Raw genomic sequence first — 18,908 nt, 5'->3', positions numbered from 1 at the left:
AAAAAAAGAAGAAGCACTAGTCTATCTTGCTTTATCATCTTTATCTTTATCCCTGGTAACATGAATGCTGTTCCCATGGGTACCGTGAGATGGGACGGACTCACAGAGATTCCTGGGCAGTGTGATAGCCACCCTGGCCACCAGCCAGGACAGGGTGATACTTCTATCCTTCCTTCTCCTGCCAAGATTTTTAAATAAGAAACAAAAAAGACCTTTTATGATTTTCTTTATACAGTTGAGAGACTTATATCTAAACTGTATACATAATCATTTTAATTTTTACTTACTATGAGTCTGTTGTTTTATATTTGAAATGTCACTTGAAATGCTGCCTTGGAACATTAAGTCCTAAATGGATGTCTTCATCAACCCCCTTCCCCCAGGGCTCAGGGAACTATTTGGAAAAGGAGGCAGAGAGTTGTAAGGGCCAGAGCGGTGGATGATAGCAGAGGAACAGTGTTTTCCAGACACAATAGGACTAACACGCTTATGAATACACAGAGACCGGGGCAGCATGCGCAGGGCCTGCACAGGTTCACGCCAGATGGGGATCCAGTGCTGAGAGGAGAAAGTGGACATGAGCTCCCACTCATAACCAGGAAATTGCCTCCAATTGTCAGCCACTTACGAAGGAGACATTATTTTCCTACAATGGAATCTCACTGAGTATACAAGCCACACTTAAGGGCAGCTCCATGCCCAACAGTAGGTGCTGGCAGAAAATGAACACAATGACATTCTTGTAGATGTGTTTGTCCTCTTTTGCTTTGTTTGAGCATTAAAAAAAAAATCTTACTTATCTTATGCTTGTATATTATGGTTTCCAACTTGTGTTTGTTATGGGCCTTGACTTTGCACATCTATATTTGTGTGTGTCTGGTACATTTTCTTTGTTTTATTATTCTTCTTTTATAAAATTTGCCTGTTAGTTTTCAAAAACCAGAGATAGAATGCCTGGAGGGTAATGTGTGGAGAGGTGAGGATCTGCAAGGAGATGAGGGAGGGGGGAAACAACATCAGAATATATCGTCTGAAAAAAATATCTTCAATTAAAGTATGCTGATTGACAAAAACAAATTTTAAAAAACTGTGTTCTCTTGAATTCAGAGAAAGTCAGCATGCAAAGTGTATGTATGTGAGATTTTAAAATAATAATAAAAAAATAAAAGTATAAATTAAGACAAAACCACACTAGTGACCATGGAACTTAGTGAATACAAACCCAAATATGCGCATGGAGGATTTCCATGTTTCCTCTGCTCTCTACCCTCCTAAGGCTCCTACCTCTTCCTACTCAGCTGCCTGGACCACAAAGATGGTATGTAATGATGTCAGAAGTCACACTCCATTAGTATAAAGGAATACGTCTCAACCAGAGGCAATTTTACTACTCAGGGGACATGTAGTAGTATGTAGAGATATCCTTGTGTGTCACACTGGGTGGGCATTGATGAATAAGGCCTGAGGATGCTACTATGTGTCCAAGAATGCACAGGGTAGCCCAAGGACTGAGGGTCATGTAACTCAGGGTGCAAGCAGTGCAGAGGCTGAAGTGGCTGTATATAGAGAGCACCCATTGTGTATTCGTCCTTCAGCTGTCTGACAGTGTCATTAAAAAACACCTAGGGTTTACTTTAAAGATACTAATTGATTTCTTCACTTTCCTTCCATCTTGAAAGTAGCCCAAGGGAGCTTTGCTCTGCCACCCGTCCCCCCTTCCCCAGTGACCTAGTTAACACTACCCTTAGCTGACAGCTCATTAGCTCCTGGTGGACAAGAGCTAACAGAAGGTTGATGCTTAACCACGATGTGCATTTGATGTTATCTCCTGGAGTGCTGAGACTTAATGCTCAGGAGTTAAACATGTATAATCTAAACCCAATGAATTGTTTGAAGGCTTTGATTTATATTTTTGAAAACCTTTTTAGAGGAAACAGACGTGGAAAGGAGCTGGTCAATGTGTAGGCTACTGTACAACTTAAAGATAGACTCAACAAGTTGAAACTTTTAGTCTAGCATAAAAAGCTATGAACATGAGTATGTTTTATAGGAGGGAGTTACAAAGTGTGATCATTTTCTTCATCCTGTTTTGCTCTAATAATGAGGAATATTAAAGTCATGTCCCTGGGGAGAGGAGTGAAATGTGGAGGAGCTTGGAGGCAGAGATGGGGGTCATATGGTGTGGCAGTCCACCAGGGACACACAGTAAGATGACTGCAGCTCACTCACTCAGTCTGCACACGGTGTTAGTGACTTTTAAAATTGCTGTGACCACAGATTTGACAGAAACGAAGGAAGAAAGTCTTATTTTTAGCTTGGGACTATAGAGGGTTCAGTCCGTGGTTGTTTGGACTCTGACTCTGAGCCCCACAGTGCAGACAGAACATAAGACAGAGCATGCTCACCCTATGACAACCAACAAGGCACAAAAAGCTCAGGAATAAACAGCCCCCAGTTTACCTACTTCCTCCAGCTAGGCCTCCCTGCTACAGTTCCCAGAACCTTCCAAAACAGTGCCACCAGTGAGCATGTGAGTCTGTGAGTGTGTTTCATATTCACGCCACAGCAACAGTCCCCAATCAGAAGCTTTTTGGATCCAGCTCTGGACCGCGCCCTGCAGCAGATCCATTTACTCTGGGGTTTTATAACCACACCCCCTGGGGTGGAAGGCTTTGGTGAAGGACTGCTGGAAACAAGGGAAGGCTGGGAGGTGCCTGTAAAGCAGGGATTACTCCATTGGAAAGAGGGCTGCTCATGCCAGAGATCAAGGGAAAAAGGCCATTGGGAGAGAAGCTGTGGGGTTGAGAATGTCCAGGGGTCTAGTCACATGAATGCTGGTGGGAATGTGGCACCATGTGACTGAAGCCTGGAAGGGGTGAGAACCAAAGATTCAACTGTGCAGACTGTCAACGGGAATGAAGGAGCTGCTGTTTTAGAGGCCTCAGGGCAGGAAAGGGACAGCTGAGTTCAGCAGTGAGTAGGGAGGGGGGTAACGGGGGGTGGATGGGAAGCATATGCCAACAGGGTGGTGAAGATGTAGTGAAGGATTCCTGTCAGAGCACTGCTGTTGTGGGGATAGTCAAGGAAGGAAGAAGCAGAGAGATGTAGGTGAACAAGGACAGACAGCTAAAACCAGGCTGTCTGCTAGCCAGCTTAGTTGATTCTTCTTTTCATTCAGTCTTGGGAGGTGGCAGCCAATGAAATGATGCCACCCACATTCAGGGTAGGTCTTCCCACCTCAGTCAACCCAATTAAAAACATTCCTCACACTCGTGTCCACAGGCCAATCAATCTAGACAGCTCCTCATTGAGACTCCTTTTCCAGTAACCCTAGACTGTGTCGAGTTAGCAATTAAAACTGAGTGTCACAGCAGATACGTGAGCATGTAAGTGTGGCATATGTATGTGAGCTATGTGCACATATGTGTGCTAGTGTGCACTTCTGAGTACACATTTGTGCCCATGTGTGTGGGGGGGGTCAAATGACATCAGGTGTCCTGCTATGTCACTCTCCATCTTGAGACAAAGTCACTCACTAAACCTAGAGATAGGCTGGTAGCCAGCAAGACCCAGTAATTGTCTTATCTTCCCACCTCTGACGACACACAGCTACACATGGCTGTGTGTGTATGTGTGTGTGTGTGTACATATATGTGTGTGTGTCTATGTCTGTGTGTGTGTACATATATGTGTGTGTGTGCATGTGTCTGTGTGTGTGTGTTTTCTGGGAATTTTAACTCAGGTCCTCACACTTGGGCAGCAAGCATTCTTACCCACTGAGCCATCTCCCCAAACTTAGAGTCCATTTTTTCTTGTTTTTGTTTTTGTTTTCTTTTTTTGTTGTTGTTGTTGTTTTTGGGGGGGTTTGTTTTTTGTTTTTTGTTTTTTTGTTTTTTTTGTTTTTTTTTGAGATAGGGTTTCTCTGTGTAGCCTTGGCTGTCCTGGAACTCACTCTGTAGACCAGCCTGGCCTTGAACTCAGAAATCCACCTGCCTCTGCCTCCCAAGTGCTGGGATTAAAGGCATGCACCACCACCGCCCTGCTAGAGTTCATTTTTAACAGGATGTCTGGGGGACAAAAACCAAAGCAATGTAGTATAGACATGTCTCTTGCCTACCAAATATGTAAATGAATAATCTTCAGTTTACCTGTGACCTGTGTCCTTGGTCTTACTGATTATGAAACATACATTAAAATACTACTTATGCAAAGACTCCTGCGTATCCTAAAGAAAGCACTGGAGGGGCTGGCTGGGCCCTTCTTTACTGTTTGTGTAAATGTCCCTTGGATGTCTGTGTATAGACACACTCCCCCATTCATGAAGCTATTGAGAAGTGGTGGGACTTTCCAGAGGTGGGGCCTTGTGGACGTTAGGTCACTGGGGGCATACTCTTAAGAGGATATTTGGACCTCAGCCCCTCTTCGTCCTCTTGTTTGTGAGGTAAGCATCTCCTTCCACTATGAGCTTGTGGTGCTGTGCTTCCTTACCATAGACCCTGGCACTCAGCAGCCATGAATTGAAAACTGAAGCTGGAGCCAAACCTCCTTTCCTCCTACAGGTGGGTTTCTTCTGGGTGTTTGCTGCAGTGACTGAGAACTGACTCTCCTAGAGCACTCTACCTAACACAGTATACATCATAGTGATAAATAAGTAAATTATTCGTTAAGTGCTTTCATATAAAAATACTTATTATGGAATATCTAGTATAATCTAGGACTGTGATAAGTTTACCTAAGCTTAGAGACATTTTTTTTGTTTGTTTTTGGTTTCTTTTTTCACACAATGACGTTTTATTCATCCTCAACAACTAGAGAAAAGCAAGCTCACTGGCGCCTCACTTGAGAATGCTGTCATCTTGAGCTTCTGCCAGTTCTCTCTCAATCTGTTTCAACTCATCTAGTCTCTTCTTTTCTTCCGCTGCTATTCTCCTCTCCTCCTCTGCCCAAGGTTTTAGGGAACTGTAGCGCTTGGCGCCATATGCCATGCTGAGGATCAGAGCCGAGTACCAGCAGAACTTGATGAGTGGAGAGACCTGAACCGGGGGCACTATTTTGTCTGTGACCTTTGCTCTGGAAGCTCAACTGGGGCAGGAAATGGTGTGTGCATGCTGAGTGCAAGTTGAGGACGTAGGAGCCCCTGGAGCTGAAGTTACAGGTTGTGACTTCATGAGTGATGGGAACTGAGTTCAGGTCCCCTTAAAATCAAGATACTCACTTGAGCACTTCTTCATTATAATTAAAACCTATTTCATCCTTATTTCAAGAAACTGATGTCGAGATAAAATTAAAATAATCACTTGGTAAAACTGGGCACAACAACCACATCTACTGGTGCGGGCATTAGTGTCCCAGCATCCCCCCTGATCCTCTCGGTTCTCACCCTCAGGCATGCGCCAAGGCAACGACTATGGCACACAGTACCGGTCAGCAGTCTATCCCACCTCTGCTGCACAGATGGAAGCAGCCCTGAGATCCAAGGAGGAATACCAGAAGGTAGGGTCCCCTAATTCTGTCCTCCCCAGGCCAGAATTAGAGGCAAGTTTGTCTCTGTCCACCTGTGACCGTACCCTGAGGCCATTTCTGCCAGCCTCCTCAAAGGGCCATTGAACCAAAGAAATGTACATAGCGAGTGTCTAATGGCGGGCCATGTGTACTTCTCTTTAAAAATCAACTCGTCCTGGTAAATGAGGTGCTGTCGCTCTGTCTGAATCTGTCTCACTCACAGGCGTTGCTTGTCTCTGTTCTGCAGCTGGAATCTGGAATCAAGGCAGTGGGAAGGGGAGCTTCTTCTGGGGACTGACAGAAGGATGGGTCCAGGTGCTTTCCCTATAAATGTCACACCTTCTTCCCTCTCCATGTCTCTATGTTCAGTCCTGCATTTATAAGAACACTGGTCCTACTCCATTCAGGCTAACCCTGATAACTTCATGTAATTTAATGACTTCTATGAAGACTCTACTCCAAATAAAGTTGTAATCTAATAGCTTAAGGCTCCAACAGATCCTTCCTGGAAGACGTAGATCAACCTGTGATATACACTTTCCATTACCAGCTACAGTAAACTTAATTATAATAAAACCATTTATCAGAAATATGTACATTATATCATGAAATAATTGTTCTCACTATTAATTCTATAATCCTTTAGGAAAAAAAATTTCCTCCAGTAGAGATTCGGGTCTCTTACAAACAACTTAAGTTCTTTTAATTTTTAGAGTTCAGTGATGATACTTAAATTTTAGTTATGATATTTCTTGTATTAACAATAGAGCTAGTAGCTACTCTGGAGCTATAAAGTGTAGGGCAGCCACCACAGTGGTAGAGTGGGGAGTGATGAGCAGGCTGGGATGCAGCTTCTCTGATGGTGAGGTGTGTGGCCTGGTCAGATTGGCTATGATAGGAGGAAGTAGGGCTGAGGGGGATGCTGAGAGGGTCCCCTCCTCCCATCATATATCTAAGGCTGTGATGTCAACTTGGCTGGCATGGTAGGCAGTCTGGGGCACAGTCCCTGTGGCTGCTACCCAACATGATTCCCTCTGTGAGTCTGGGCTGAATTTTGGGCCATTTCTTTTATTCCTTTCTTGAGACTGTAACATCAAGAGATCTTAATATTGAACCAGGAACCAAAGTGTCTCATGATATACCTGTGGGTTCAGGGTGGAAATAATAAGGCCAACTACATACATAGGTGTCTAGGAGACCACTATGATGTCTGTCTTATCTCTAGCCCCACAGGGGGCAGAGTTCAAGGGAAGGGGCTTGTGTGTGAGGACTTTCTGAGATAGTTGGTACCAGGAAACAGGATCAGAGTACGAGAGAAGCAGGAGAGAGGAGTAAGATCCACACTGGCTGATCCCAATAACAGGTTGCTTGAGCCTCATGGAAGCACCTGTCATTCCAGGGAAGAAGCATATTTCCCTGGGAGCCACCATGCATGGTGTTGCCTTGTACTTCTGCCTGTGGAGACTTCACTTCAGGAGACAGGACAAGCTATAGCAGCAAGGAGTGTGGAGTGGGCACGTGAGCCCCAGAGCCTGAAGTGAAGGAGAAGTGCTTTGGACTAAGCGTGTACAGTCCAGTTTCATTAATGCTGCTGTGATAGCATATCCTGACCAAAAGCAACATCAGGGAGAAATAAGTTCACTTGCCTTACAATTTCAGGTTACTGTATATCATCTTTGCTAAATTAAGGCAGGAACTTAAGTCAGCTAGCCATATTATAGTGGGCATTAGATAGAGAAATAAATGCATACATACGTGCAGCCTCCCTGCTAGTACTTAGCTAATTTTGTCCTCTTTTATACTGCTCAAGATCCCTTGCCTAGGGAGTGGTGCTAGCACAGTGGACTGGGTCTTCCCATATCAATGAAATTAATTAAGACAACCTCCCACAGGCATGCCCACAAGCCAACCCAATGTAGGTAAGCCCTTACTGAGACTCTCATTCAAGGTGATTGATTGTATGTTGTATCAAATTGACAAAGCTAACCATCACCATGTGTAAGCAGTATCAAAAGCCATTATCCACAAAGTTCCCTTCCCCCACAACTCTGTTCCCTAGCCAAGAAACACTGCTAGTTCCAAAGGCTGGTCCCACCACGAGGCTCTCTGAGGTTGTGATGGAGCTGTGGAAGAAAAGCTTGAGGTGACTTTCCAGGAGAACCTCCTGCTGTGATCGTGTAGTCAAGTGGGAAACAGCTTTAGATACAGAAGTTATGAGCAGAGGGATGTGCAGTGCATAAACAGCCTTATAATGGTGGAGGTAGTCATAGTAGGATTGCAACTGCACAAAAGGGTATTTACTGAATGCCAATCTCTCTTCTAAGTTTGTATATAAATGAAATCTTTTACAAATCTTTGGTTATTTATCCATCAATTACCTATGTATCTCTATCATCTATCTGCCACTTAGCTATCATTTATCTATGTTATTTATCATCTATCACCTGTTTACCATCTATCAATTTACCATCTATCTATGTGTAGATGTAATAGATACACTTAGATGTAGTTGTGTATATCTCTGTATCTTTGTTTAAAATTGTATGTATTGGTATAGTTCTGAGACTTTGTTTCTACCTTGAGAGTTCCTGTGAATGTCTACCCATTCTCTTTGTGTAACTGATATCTGAAACCTACCTCAAAATAAGTCAATAATGTCCCTATGAAAGGTGACACAATTGTCTTTTATTCGATAAATAAACCATCTCTTCTTTTACATTTACCTTAAAAGTATTCTGACTTCCAAATAGCTCCACATCATCAAGGTTGGTCCTAGATTCTGCCTTTTGTCACCAGGGCTGTCCAGAGAGCAGTCCTGAATGGCCTTGCCTGCGCCTTATGTCAAAGCTGACCTTGGGCAAATTTCTGACAATAAGGACATTTACTCTTAGGAGCATCGTTTCTTCACAATACCAGTTAGACTCTTGCCTTCCATAATCTTGCCCAAACATTCAGGCTTATGCTAAGATTAGATACTCCTTCAGTTCATTCCACATGCCCTCTTTCCCTTCAGAGGTCGCCATTACAGGCCTTCCATCCTGGCCCACTGATCTCGGAGTCTGCAGGGACCCTTGCACACTAACTGTGCTGTTGACTTAGGTTACTAATTTGATAGCCTCTGCTAGTTTGTCCCCCAGTGATCTGCAGGAACCGGCTTCTTCAGCAACTTCTTTATATATGGTGTTGGAGTGACTGCACTGCTTACCACAAAGCAGCCGTTTGAACATAAAATTAGCTGATTTTATCACAGGGACCGATTGTTGAGCTAATTAGATGTGTAGGAGTGCTGAGGAGCTAGAAACCAAAAGTGATTTTTTTTTTCCCTCCAAAGTATGGTTTTCTGCATGGTTAGCTGGTCTGTCAATCTCAGGCCCACCAACAACCTGAAGAATTCTTCTCACTTCCAATCTCCTGATGGTGGGTGGAGGCAGGAAGGCCCAAGCAGGAGGGTCAAATCTTCAGGAGTGAAACCCATACTTCATCTTCCCAACCTCACTCGAATGAATCAGACCCTCTGGGACTGGTAAGGGTGCGATCTATGTGGGATTCCTTCATACTCAAAATGGGACTCTTCTTCATTCATGAATTTAGTATTTTAACCTCTGGAAGGTGGTGGGTCCTGAGATGTAGAGAATAGATGTGGTCATTGTGGCCCAAGCATATGACTCAACTTCTTCCCAACTCCTCAAGACACATGAATGGAAAACATGATTCCTTTGGATATTTTTCTTGTCAGGAGAGAAGAAAAGTCAGCCCCCCCCCCAGTACATTTCAGAGCATACTGTACTCTGATAAGCACAGCACCTTTCTGAAGAATATTCTTAATTACTGTATTTCAAATATAAAACAGTGTTTAAAAATCTGTCTTTTTAGTCTCTCTGTCTGTTCATCTATCCACCCACCCATCCATCCACCCATACTTTCACCTACTACCTGGTCTGCCTATCCGTCTACCCATCCATCCATTTACACAGCCTTTCTCCCAGCAACCAGACCACTCTCCCATCCACTCACTCCTCCATCTATGCAGCCATCTAGATCTTCTCTATATCGACATGGTCTTGAATAATTTCTATAATTTTATCTTAATTTTCAATTATTTGTCAATTTGTCATCTATCATCTATGCATTTGATTATATGCAATACAATGTGTAATTTAAAGAAAAGTGCTCAAAAAGAAATATATAAAACAGTATGTGATGATTGCTTCAAAACAGCCAGCAATTTTTAAAATAAAGGCTCATCTTCGATTATTTGGTTCTCTTTCCACTTAGATTGTAGCCAGATATTCACTAGTGCTACATCTTCCTAGCAAGGCCCTGACATGCATGGAGATGTGTGTGCATGTGTGTGTGTGTGTGTGTGTGTGTGTTGGGGTACACAGAAAGAGACAGAGATGAAAAGAAGGAAAGATTGTGTTCTCAAATAACCTCCCCACCTGTACTACTGATGAAGTTTCTGCCACCTTGCTCTTGTGTAGTGTAAATGCTGACTCTATACAACGATACACAGGTTCATGGACCTAAAAAAAAACCCATGGCTTCCAGATTCCTGCATAGAAGTATACCCACTTGTTTATTTCCATATCCTTGTCCACACAACAAGCCACAGACTGAAGACTTGATAAGCGAGTCCCTGGTTCCTTCTGTTCCCCACTGATGACACCCTGGGAGCCACTGTGGATCTATCCCTGTGCTCCCTTGTCCCTTACCACTGCTTTACCAAGCTGCCCAGGTGCATTAGTATCTGTCCTCATTGCTGTAGCAAAAGACTTGAGCAGAAGCAACGTCAGGGGGAAAGGATTTCTTTTGACTTGAAGTTGAAGATGGACACGGCCCATCATAGTAGGGAAGGCATGGTGGCCAATCACACTGCTTTCACAGTCAAGAAACAGAGAGAAAAAGAGTGGAGTGGGCTGAGGAACCTCAAGACCTGCCCCTACTAATTCACTTCCTAAAGCTGTGCTTTACCTCAGAGCCCAAGAACCATTCAAATACACGAGCCTCTGAGAAGCATTTCACATTGAAGCCACAACCTCTGGATTCTGCCCATGGTTACAGCTCCCATACCTGCTTCTCTGTCATTAGCCACAGTCGCCACCATCACTTATGTACCACCATCTGTTTCCTGACCAATGGACTTTTTACTTCTCTGTTACTAGTGCTGCCTACACAGAGAGCCAGAGTGGCCATCATAAATATCATCCAGACCATTTCCCTCTCTGGTGTCTGACTCTTCCACGGCTTCCGTAGTGCGTGTCTGAGACCCAGCTGTTAGCTTGGTCTCCCAGACTCCATGCAATCATCACAAAATCTTCTAGTAACAGTTCCACTCATCATATGTCTACAGTGTAACATGTAATTCCCTCCCAACCAAGGCCTGGGGTCTTTGAATGAAGCTGTAGGACTTCTGGATACCTAAGAAGCCCAGAGTTAGACAGAGGTGTCCTTGCAGGGATGACTGTCTGTGGCCTTTATCTGCTTTTGCAAGGAGGTTGGAATCTGCATGTTTATTCCCTCTACCTTCAAAAAAGATCTTCACTCCTAAGATAAGGGGGCACACCAGAAAACAGTGTGCAAGAGTAATCCTCAGGGCTGGAAGAATGTTCATGAAAGAAATCTCTCTCTTTCTCCCTCTCTCTCCCTCTCTCTCCCTTTCTCCCTCCCTACCTCCCTACCTCCCTCTCTCCCTCTCTCTCTCTCTCTCCTCTCTCCCTCTCTCCTTTCCCCTTTTCCTCCTTACCTCTCTCCTTCCTCTCTCTTTTCAAAATAACATTCGGATGATTGGCAAGAATGGTCTAGTACTGCCTTAGTTACTGTGTTTGAGCTTGAGTTTGCTATAAGAATTGAATGACATTTTATATATTTCTATTTTCCTTCCTTTCTTTTATCCAACAAACACACACACACACACACACACACACACACACACATAAACCACTTACAGTGGCATTTGTACATAAGTTGAAGCTGAGTCCTTTTAGTTTATGAGACCCCAAAATAGCTTAAATTATGCCATCTCAACTCAAAAATCCATTATATACAACAATTATTCCATAATACCAGTACTACCAGAGTACAACCAGACTGGTGACACCCACACCCCAAGAGGCACATGCAGATCCTATGTGGCTCCTTCCAGGCATCTGTAGGCTGAAAATGACTTATTTCTTTCCCTTCCCCAGCAAATTAATAAATTAATTACCTTATCAAATATTAATTATGTACTGATTAGCATCCAGACTCATACTATAGTTGTTTTGAGCAGAGCCATCTGAAGAAAGATCTTGGGAAGGTTGTAACCAACCAGTCTCGGTACATTCCCTAGTGTTCACAAGCCTCACAGACTCTTCCCTGAAGAGAATTTCCTAGGACCTATTCTGACATTTCTGTCCTAAGCCATCCTTTTGGGGGCTCCCATTCATCTTTGTGTCCACAGTGCCTGCAATTGTGCTTGTCTCCTAGTACATGGCCTGAGAATATTTGTTGACCTAAATTAAAGAGATGGGGAGATGAACAAGTCTGTCATATTGTCTTTTATTATGGGCTGAATATTTCTGGACTATCTCCATTGAAACTCCTCTGCTAAAGCCTTCCCCTCCCCTAGTGTGATGGTTTTTGATCTGGGTAATTTGGGTTAGATGAGGTCATACAGATAAAAACTCCCATGGAAGGATTCATGCCCTTAGAAGAAAAGACAGTAGGCACCAGGGGGCTACTTTCTGTTTTAACTCCTGTGTTCCGGAAAGATGTGTAAACACAACCTAAGCATCTACAAGGCAAGAGAAAGGGCCTTGCAATACAACCTGCCTTGCTACACCTTGCCCTTTACCCAAGTCCACAGTCCTGCTGTGTGCCTCCAGTCTGAGGTATTTTTCCAGAGCAGACTGAGACAGCTGTGTTGTATGTGCTCTGCTCCTCAGAGAGACGTGAAGAAACATAGCCTTGGATGAGAACGGCCAGCTGGGGCCCTGGCTCTGCCTTCACCCACATGACCTTGGATTAGTCTCTGCAGCTTCAGTTCCTCCTGTGAACTGGAGAGTCTTCGGAAATCTCAAGGGTTCTTAGCATTTTTTTCCTCCCATTATGCCGAATGACCTTCACACCACACAAGGGCACACAGGGCAAGATCTGTTCTCCTACCTTTGTTGCTAGGAAACTGAAGCCCAGAGGGGTACATTTTCATTCCCAGAACAACCCCAAGAGAAAATGTAGAGGGTTATGGTCACTTGACTCAGAATTCCACGTGTGTTTCAGCCATGTTGTGTGGATAATGGCTGGTGTAATCTCTATAGCAGGTCATAAATATTGGGATGTAATGGGGTGACTCCAGAGACAAGACTGCTAGCAGTGGCCTTGTCACCTTTTCCACAGGCCTCAAATTCCAAACAACTTAATAGAAAGGACTGTGTAATCTTCCCTTTGTCACGAAAATGGTAGGACCATTCCGGATTCTTTGTTCCCAGGGAAGAAGTAGGTTCCGGGTTATTATATTCTCTCTGCAGCTATGTTTAAAACCTGTAATCATGCCAAAGGATTCCTATGAAAAGCCACGACAACCATTAGGAGACTGTGGGTGTCAGTAGCTGTTTTATGGTTTGGGATTAGACAGTTTTTCATCTTTTATCTTTTTTTTAACGTGTGCTATTGTTTACAGCACAAAGTTATGATTTAAAATGCCCATGGAAGTTCCTGAATAATTCATGCATTTACCTTAGGCTGAGAGAACCATCCCTCTCTGTGCTCCGTACTAGATATGGAATTCCTACTAGACCCCTTTTGGAGCTTGGAGGTTGTAATTATGGATGGTATTATGAACTCTAAATAGGAACTTGTGAAATAAATATTTTTAAAATGCCTGTTTCTGTGAGCCAGGCATCTGCATTTCTGTGTTTGCAGCCAGACAGAGGGCTAGCTCTTTAGCCTAATGGCTCACTTGCATCTTGATTATTTTCATTTCCACTTATTACTGCATGTTAGACTCCCTGTGTATGAGTACAGACTGCCCTTTCTTGCACTGTATTTAGAAATCTCTGCATTACCCCTGGGCATTTGTTCATTAATAGGGGGTGGGGAGAGGAAAAGCTCGTAATAATGGGCTTTACACATTAAACCGGGCACATCCACATTCAGGCCCGAAGGAAGCAAATCTGGTTTGTGTTACTGCCCCCTGGTGGCTGTAGACTTTCACTGCAGTGCCAAGGAAGCTAGTCTTCTGTGGGGGACTTTGGCTTGCAGTGGCACCTTCCTAGAGATGCACAAACCTGGGCACTGTCAGGCAATCTTTCACACTTGATCATTGCCTTTCATTCAGGTGAACCACAAACGCCTGAAGATTTCAGGTGCAGACCAGATTGTTGATAAAATACAGCAATCTTGGCAGGGCTGGGGAGGTGTCATTTTAATGAAGGTATAGACAAACACACACACACACAAAAGCCCCTAGTAACATAGAGTGATGCTTAAATGAATGAATACAGTTTGTGGGGCACCCCTACTCACATTTCAAGGGCATGGAGAAGTCCCAGTAGCACTCATTGTGACCCATGAGAAGATTCTAGGCTATATCCAGAGGAACGAATCTTTGTATTTCAATTGCTATGTGTTTAAGTGTGTGAGGAAAGCAGCAGGGACTGTTTTGAGACCCATGATCTTTGAACCTTGTTGTTTAGGTGAAGATCAGAAAAACGACCGATACGCTTGTAGCTGTGTTCTGTGCTGGGCTGCGTCTTCTGTCAGTCTGTAGGCGGGAACACAGGGCAGCATGGCTGTGTCCTTGGTGAGTGACCTTGGACTGTAAACCACTCTAAGCATAGGTTTTCTGACTTTAAAAAAAAAAAAAAATAAGACTTAAAAACGGTGACTGCCTCTTAGGGAGTTCTGTGATCCATCCGGTGTGCTGTGTCTATAACATGTCTGTCACAGCACAGGTGCTCTGTCAATTCCAGACTCTTCCTGCTCATCTCTTCACACCCCAGGACACCTCTCTCAGAGCCTGCTTCTCTCCACATTCCCATAATGCTTTGCTTGCAACGTTCACTTCATCAGACCCATTATAAGAGTTTCTGTGCTGTTTCTGCCTCTTGGTGATGAATGAGATCTTGGCTTTGCTCGCCTCCCCCTCCTCCCTATGGCATTCCTTGGCACAAAGCAGCCCCTCCCAGCATGCTGGTCCTGTGAATTAAACCCCAGTGCAAAATAACTATGTGTAGCATTTCCCCATCCTCCCACACATGCAATGACTGTCACGCATCTGATTAAGATAGCACCTAGACCTTCTCCCCCTTGTCTCTAAGATCCCATGGTCTGAGGTTGGGGTCTCAAGCAGAGAGGAAAATAGGCCACAGATGCCTGGCATTTTCCTAGTATTCACATAATATCTTATCTTACCAATGAATATGGATTTGTCATATTAATTTACACATATACATCAGTTCTGTGTAGGAGAAATGGGAAGTAGTGGAAATTTTTTAATGTGGCAGTCAGACTAGGATAGATCTATTCCAGGAACAAAGAGCCTTTGGGTTCCGACAGGTAGATTTATAAGCCTTGCCCCAGTTTAGTCTGTATAAAATGGCCTTTGGCGTGATATGATCAGAGACCCCACGGGGAGGAGGAAGGGGACATAGGGACTCTTTCATTTCAGTGGCAAGCTTATGAAGCCTGGAGCTGGGTTTGTCATTGCCTACAGAGCCCAGTGTGTTTGCCTTTCAATTTCCCCTTGATTGGTCTATGCTCTGTATGATTCTAGGTTCCTTGGACTCACCCAAATGGAGCCTCCCGGCCAGTCCCTTAAAAACAACAGAGGGCTGCCTGCTCAAGGTTGGGCCACTGAGGCGATGTTCATTTGAGGCTTGGAGAGATAACAGCTTTCATGTCCGCCCAGAAAGCTGTGAGCCTCCAGCACCTCAGGAGCGGAGATGAAAGGCCATTTGTGTTTGTGCATGTATGTTTAGCGCTTAAAGGAAGGGGACAAGAAAGAAAATAGATTCTACTGCTCGGCACTTCCTTCCAAATGTGGCTTACTCCCTCTGGTGGGACCATTTAACTCCAAAGGCACAGCCCCTCCCCTGGTGCCCCCACCAAGCTCCCCACCCCCAACACAAGCACAGCGGCCCATGTGACATCTGTTCTGGGCACCACAGAGCCATCTTCCCGTTGCCATGGCAGCTGGCGGAGCAAGCCCGCCCACTGGCTGCTAGTGGAGGAGGGAGAAAAGGCCCGCAGTGTCAGGTCCTGTGTCCTGCCGCCCTGCCAATAAGCAGCCGGACCATGAGCACAGTCACCCATGGTGGCCACGGGGACCCCACTCAAGCTGTGTGCACTGCACTGATGGGTTGGAACTGAGGTCAAGGTCATTCATTTCTGCCTCAAGTGGGAGGCAGGCCTGTGAAGGACAAAGGTGGTTGTGCTCTGCAGAGCGGGCTGGCTTCTCCACCTTGAACAGCTCTGGGCTTTAGTATTTTGTAATACCGGGTTTCAAAATCAGAGATATTCCCTTTTACTCTCAGCACCATGGCTGTGAATTCAGGGGCTTGAGTTCAGCTCCCAGATCCTATTGGCAGTGCAGTGCCAGGGCAGAATAGGGCTGAGTTTTACTGCAGTGAGCTCCTGGCAAAGGGATGGTTTGCAAAGTCATCCCCTCTGCACACTGGAGCCATCTCCAAATGTACCCAGGCAGTTGGAACACTACTGGCTTCAGAACTGTGATTACCCTATCCTGATCCCATGACCCTAGAACCTGATCTGGAGTTTACCATGCAGCTCCTCTTTGGTCTTCCGTATGATGTCATTAATGAGAGCCACCACCTGGGTGTCTTATACCCTTCATTTCTAACTCAATACCTACTGTAAATTAGCCAGTGATCAAGAAAGAAGACAGTGTTGGGCTGAGCCACACAGACAGGTTAGATAAGCTCTGTTCTAAGTGTCGGGGCCTCAGTGGGGTTCAGCCACTTACTGCCTTGTATAGCTTTTTGCTGTGATTCCCGAAATTGTCCCTCATGTGATAAATTACAAGTTTATTAGATATGTAGGTTGTTTTCAACTCTCTCTCTCTCTATGTGTGTCTGTGTGTGTCTCTGTGTGTATGTATTTACATGTTTTCTTAAAAGCTGATTTAATTTCTAGACAGGGCTCAGTAACTGTAAAAGATATTGCTGTCTATTGTTTTAGACTCAAGGTATGCTCTGAGCAAAATGGGAAATAACATCTTCTCCAGACAGATGTAAAACTTCCATCCTGGCCTGTTGTGTCCTTCTTCTGGTAGAAGGCCTGAGGCAGGCCCTGGACACTGTTCACAGGCAGAGCCAAGAAAATAGGGTACAGAGCACTCCACACGAAGCTCTACTGAACAGGCTGCGCTGTGGATACAGGTTCCACAGTTGAGATCAATCACCTATATTTGTAAGAATACTCACACATCCTTTGTGACATCCACATGCCATCAGAGGGTGAGACAGTTCTCCAGGAGCCCAGGTCATGTTCAAGCAAGACCTTACCAGAAAGACTATTATCAGACAACAAAGAGGAGCATCCAGTTCACTATGCATTGATCTATATTCAAGCAGGTTCCTTTGGCTTCTTGAAAGTGGTTAATTTTTCTGGTATAATCTCATATATCATTATGATTTTCTTGGTGATATCACATGCTTCATGGTCCTTGCCTCCTTAAACCCAGGCTTCTTCAGTCACACTAGGATGCAGCAAAAACTGCTCAGCTCTCCCTGTGGAGCCACGTCAGGACCATGTGATTAAAGCATTATTAGTATGCAGCAAGGTGCCCTTCTCCAGCTACATCAGTGTGCAAAGTGGTCCTCACAAACGCACACATCCTTTGTTATCATGGCAGGGCTGTGGGTTTCTGGAGCAAGACTAATAAGAGCTGGAGGTAGAAGGGAAATTAGGTGACCCAGCCAAGCAGGGGTTAGGGAGGCTGATAATAGATAAGAGCAGACTCCAGAGTCAGTCAAGGAGCAGCAGAGGGAAAGAGTGCCCTTCTGTAGGAGAAAAGGCAAATACTATTGCAGGGATGGGGACTGAGAAGAAAATTTGAGCCATTGTGCGCACCTTGGGTGTAGAAGGGGGGCTCTTAGAGAAGGAAATAGTTCCAGAAAGCAGAAGATGGTCCAGAATAATCACTGGAAAACAGTGTTTTAGGATTTAGAGAAAGGTCAGGTAGGCACACAGTGTGTGTGTGTGTGTGTGTGTGTGTGTGTGTGTGTGTGTGTGCACATGTGCACGAGTGCATGTGTGTGCGCGTGTGCGTGTGTGCGTGTGTATGTGTGTATGTGCGTGTATGTGTGCGTGTATGTGTGTGTGTGTGGAAGACTCTGAGAGAGTTGTTTCAATGACTCATTTAACAACTTTATAATACCATTACCTGATCCACAGAACAGAACTAGCTGCACTAACCCTGCCTGCTCACACTCTGGACTGTTGTGAGACTTAAAGGAGGTTACCCGCTGACAGGATGCAGCACGGGAAACATAAACAAGGTACAGCAAGGTACAGCTGGGCAAACAGGGAGTGCAGGGAGCAGATGATATGATGGGCAAGCCCCTGTCAATGGCAGGCTGCATTCTCCACCTGGGAAGTGGTCTCACACTTGATCCCTTTCTCTTCCCTCCATCACTGGGACCATCCCCGTGGCTGCATGAACTGAGGTGACTTCGTAGAGTTGACAGTGAAGATGGCTAGGAGGTGAAAATCTGCTTGATCTTATTGCATCACTCGCAGGTGACATACGTCCCACGGGTGTGATCAGAACATCTGACAGAAACAACTTAAAGGAGGGATTTATTTTGGCTTATGTCAATCACAACAGGAAAGATGGAGTAGAGTGTATGTCTAAGACAGCACACATCATGTCTTACCGGACAGTAAAGAAAACAAGACCAGAACCCAGAGTTGGCTAGACTATCAACTTCTGAGACACTTTTCCTGTCCCCCTAAGCCCCTGCCTTCTAAAAGCTCCATAGCTCCCAAAGTATTGTCACCAACTGGAGAAGAAGGGCCAAAGCTGAGGACACTTCAAGTTCTTACTTGACAGGCCCTGCTTCCCTAGCCCTATCATATGCGCATAAACTGTAATCCACGGGCAGGTTACCAAGGGTCAGTGTTTGAGATGGAGCTTGTAAAATTCTCACAGTACCATCCCTTTCTCTGTCTGTGGAGACTAGCCCTGTGGAAGAGACTTTGGTGGCTAAGTGACCTTTCTCTCCAGGAGGGTGCCCAACCCTGAATTGAGTCTGTGTCATGAATTGCTAGAATTTGTGATTCGGGACCTATGCCAGCTATCTCTGCATGGGATCGATGATGTCATCCTGATAGGACTGAGAAACAAGCCTGTCAGCATTTCTGTGAGAGACTTTTAGATACAGTAAGTTGGAATGAGGGGACTTGAC

General features: G+C 44.8%; 1 protein-coding gene and 1 pseudogene across 3 annotated transcripts in view; one reads left to right on the top strand and one right to left on the bottom strand.

Moving 5' to 3' along the window:
* Positions 1-18,908, top strand: part of Msra (methionine sulfoxide reductase A) — a 334,772-nt gene that overhangs the window by 244,255 nt on the left and 71,609 nt on the right. For all 3 annotated transcript variants that reach the window (XM_031361169.1, XM_031361171.1, XM_031361170.1), the window contains exon 5: positions 5,387-5,493. In XM_031361169.1, coding sequence (XP_031217029.1) covers positions 5,387-5,493 — 107 coding nt within the window. The remainder of the gene's footprint in view (positions 1-5,386; positions 5,494-18,908) is intronic.
* On the bottom strand, positions 4,783-5,231 carry LOC116085130 (annotated as a pseudogene).

Source organism: Mastomys coucha, unplaced genomic scaffold (assembly GCF_008632895.1).
Source record: "Mastomys coucha isolate ucsf_1 unplaced genomic scaffold, UCSF_Mcou_1 pScaffold9, whole genome shotgun sequence".
NCBI lineage: Eukaryota > Metazoa > Chordata > Mammalia > Rodentia > Muridae > Mastomys > Mastomys coucha.
The sequence above is the reverse complement of the archived record's forward strand: the minus strand, read 5'-3'. Positions and strand labels throughout refer to the sequence as shown.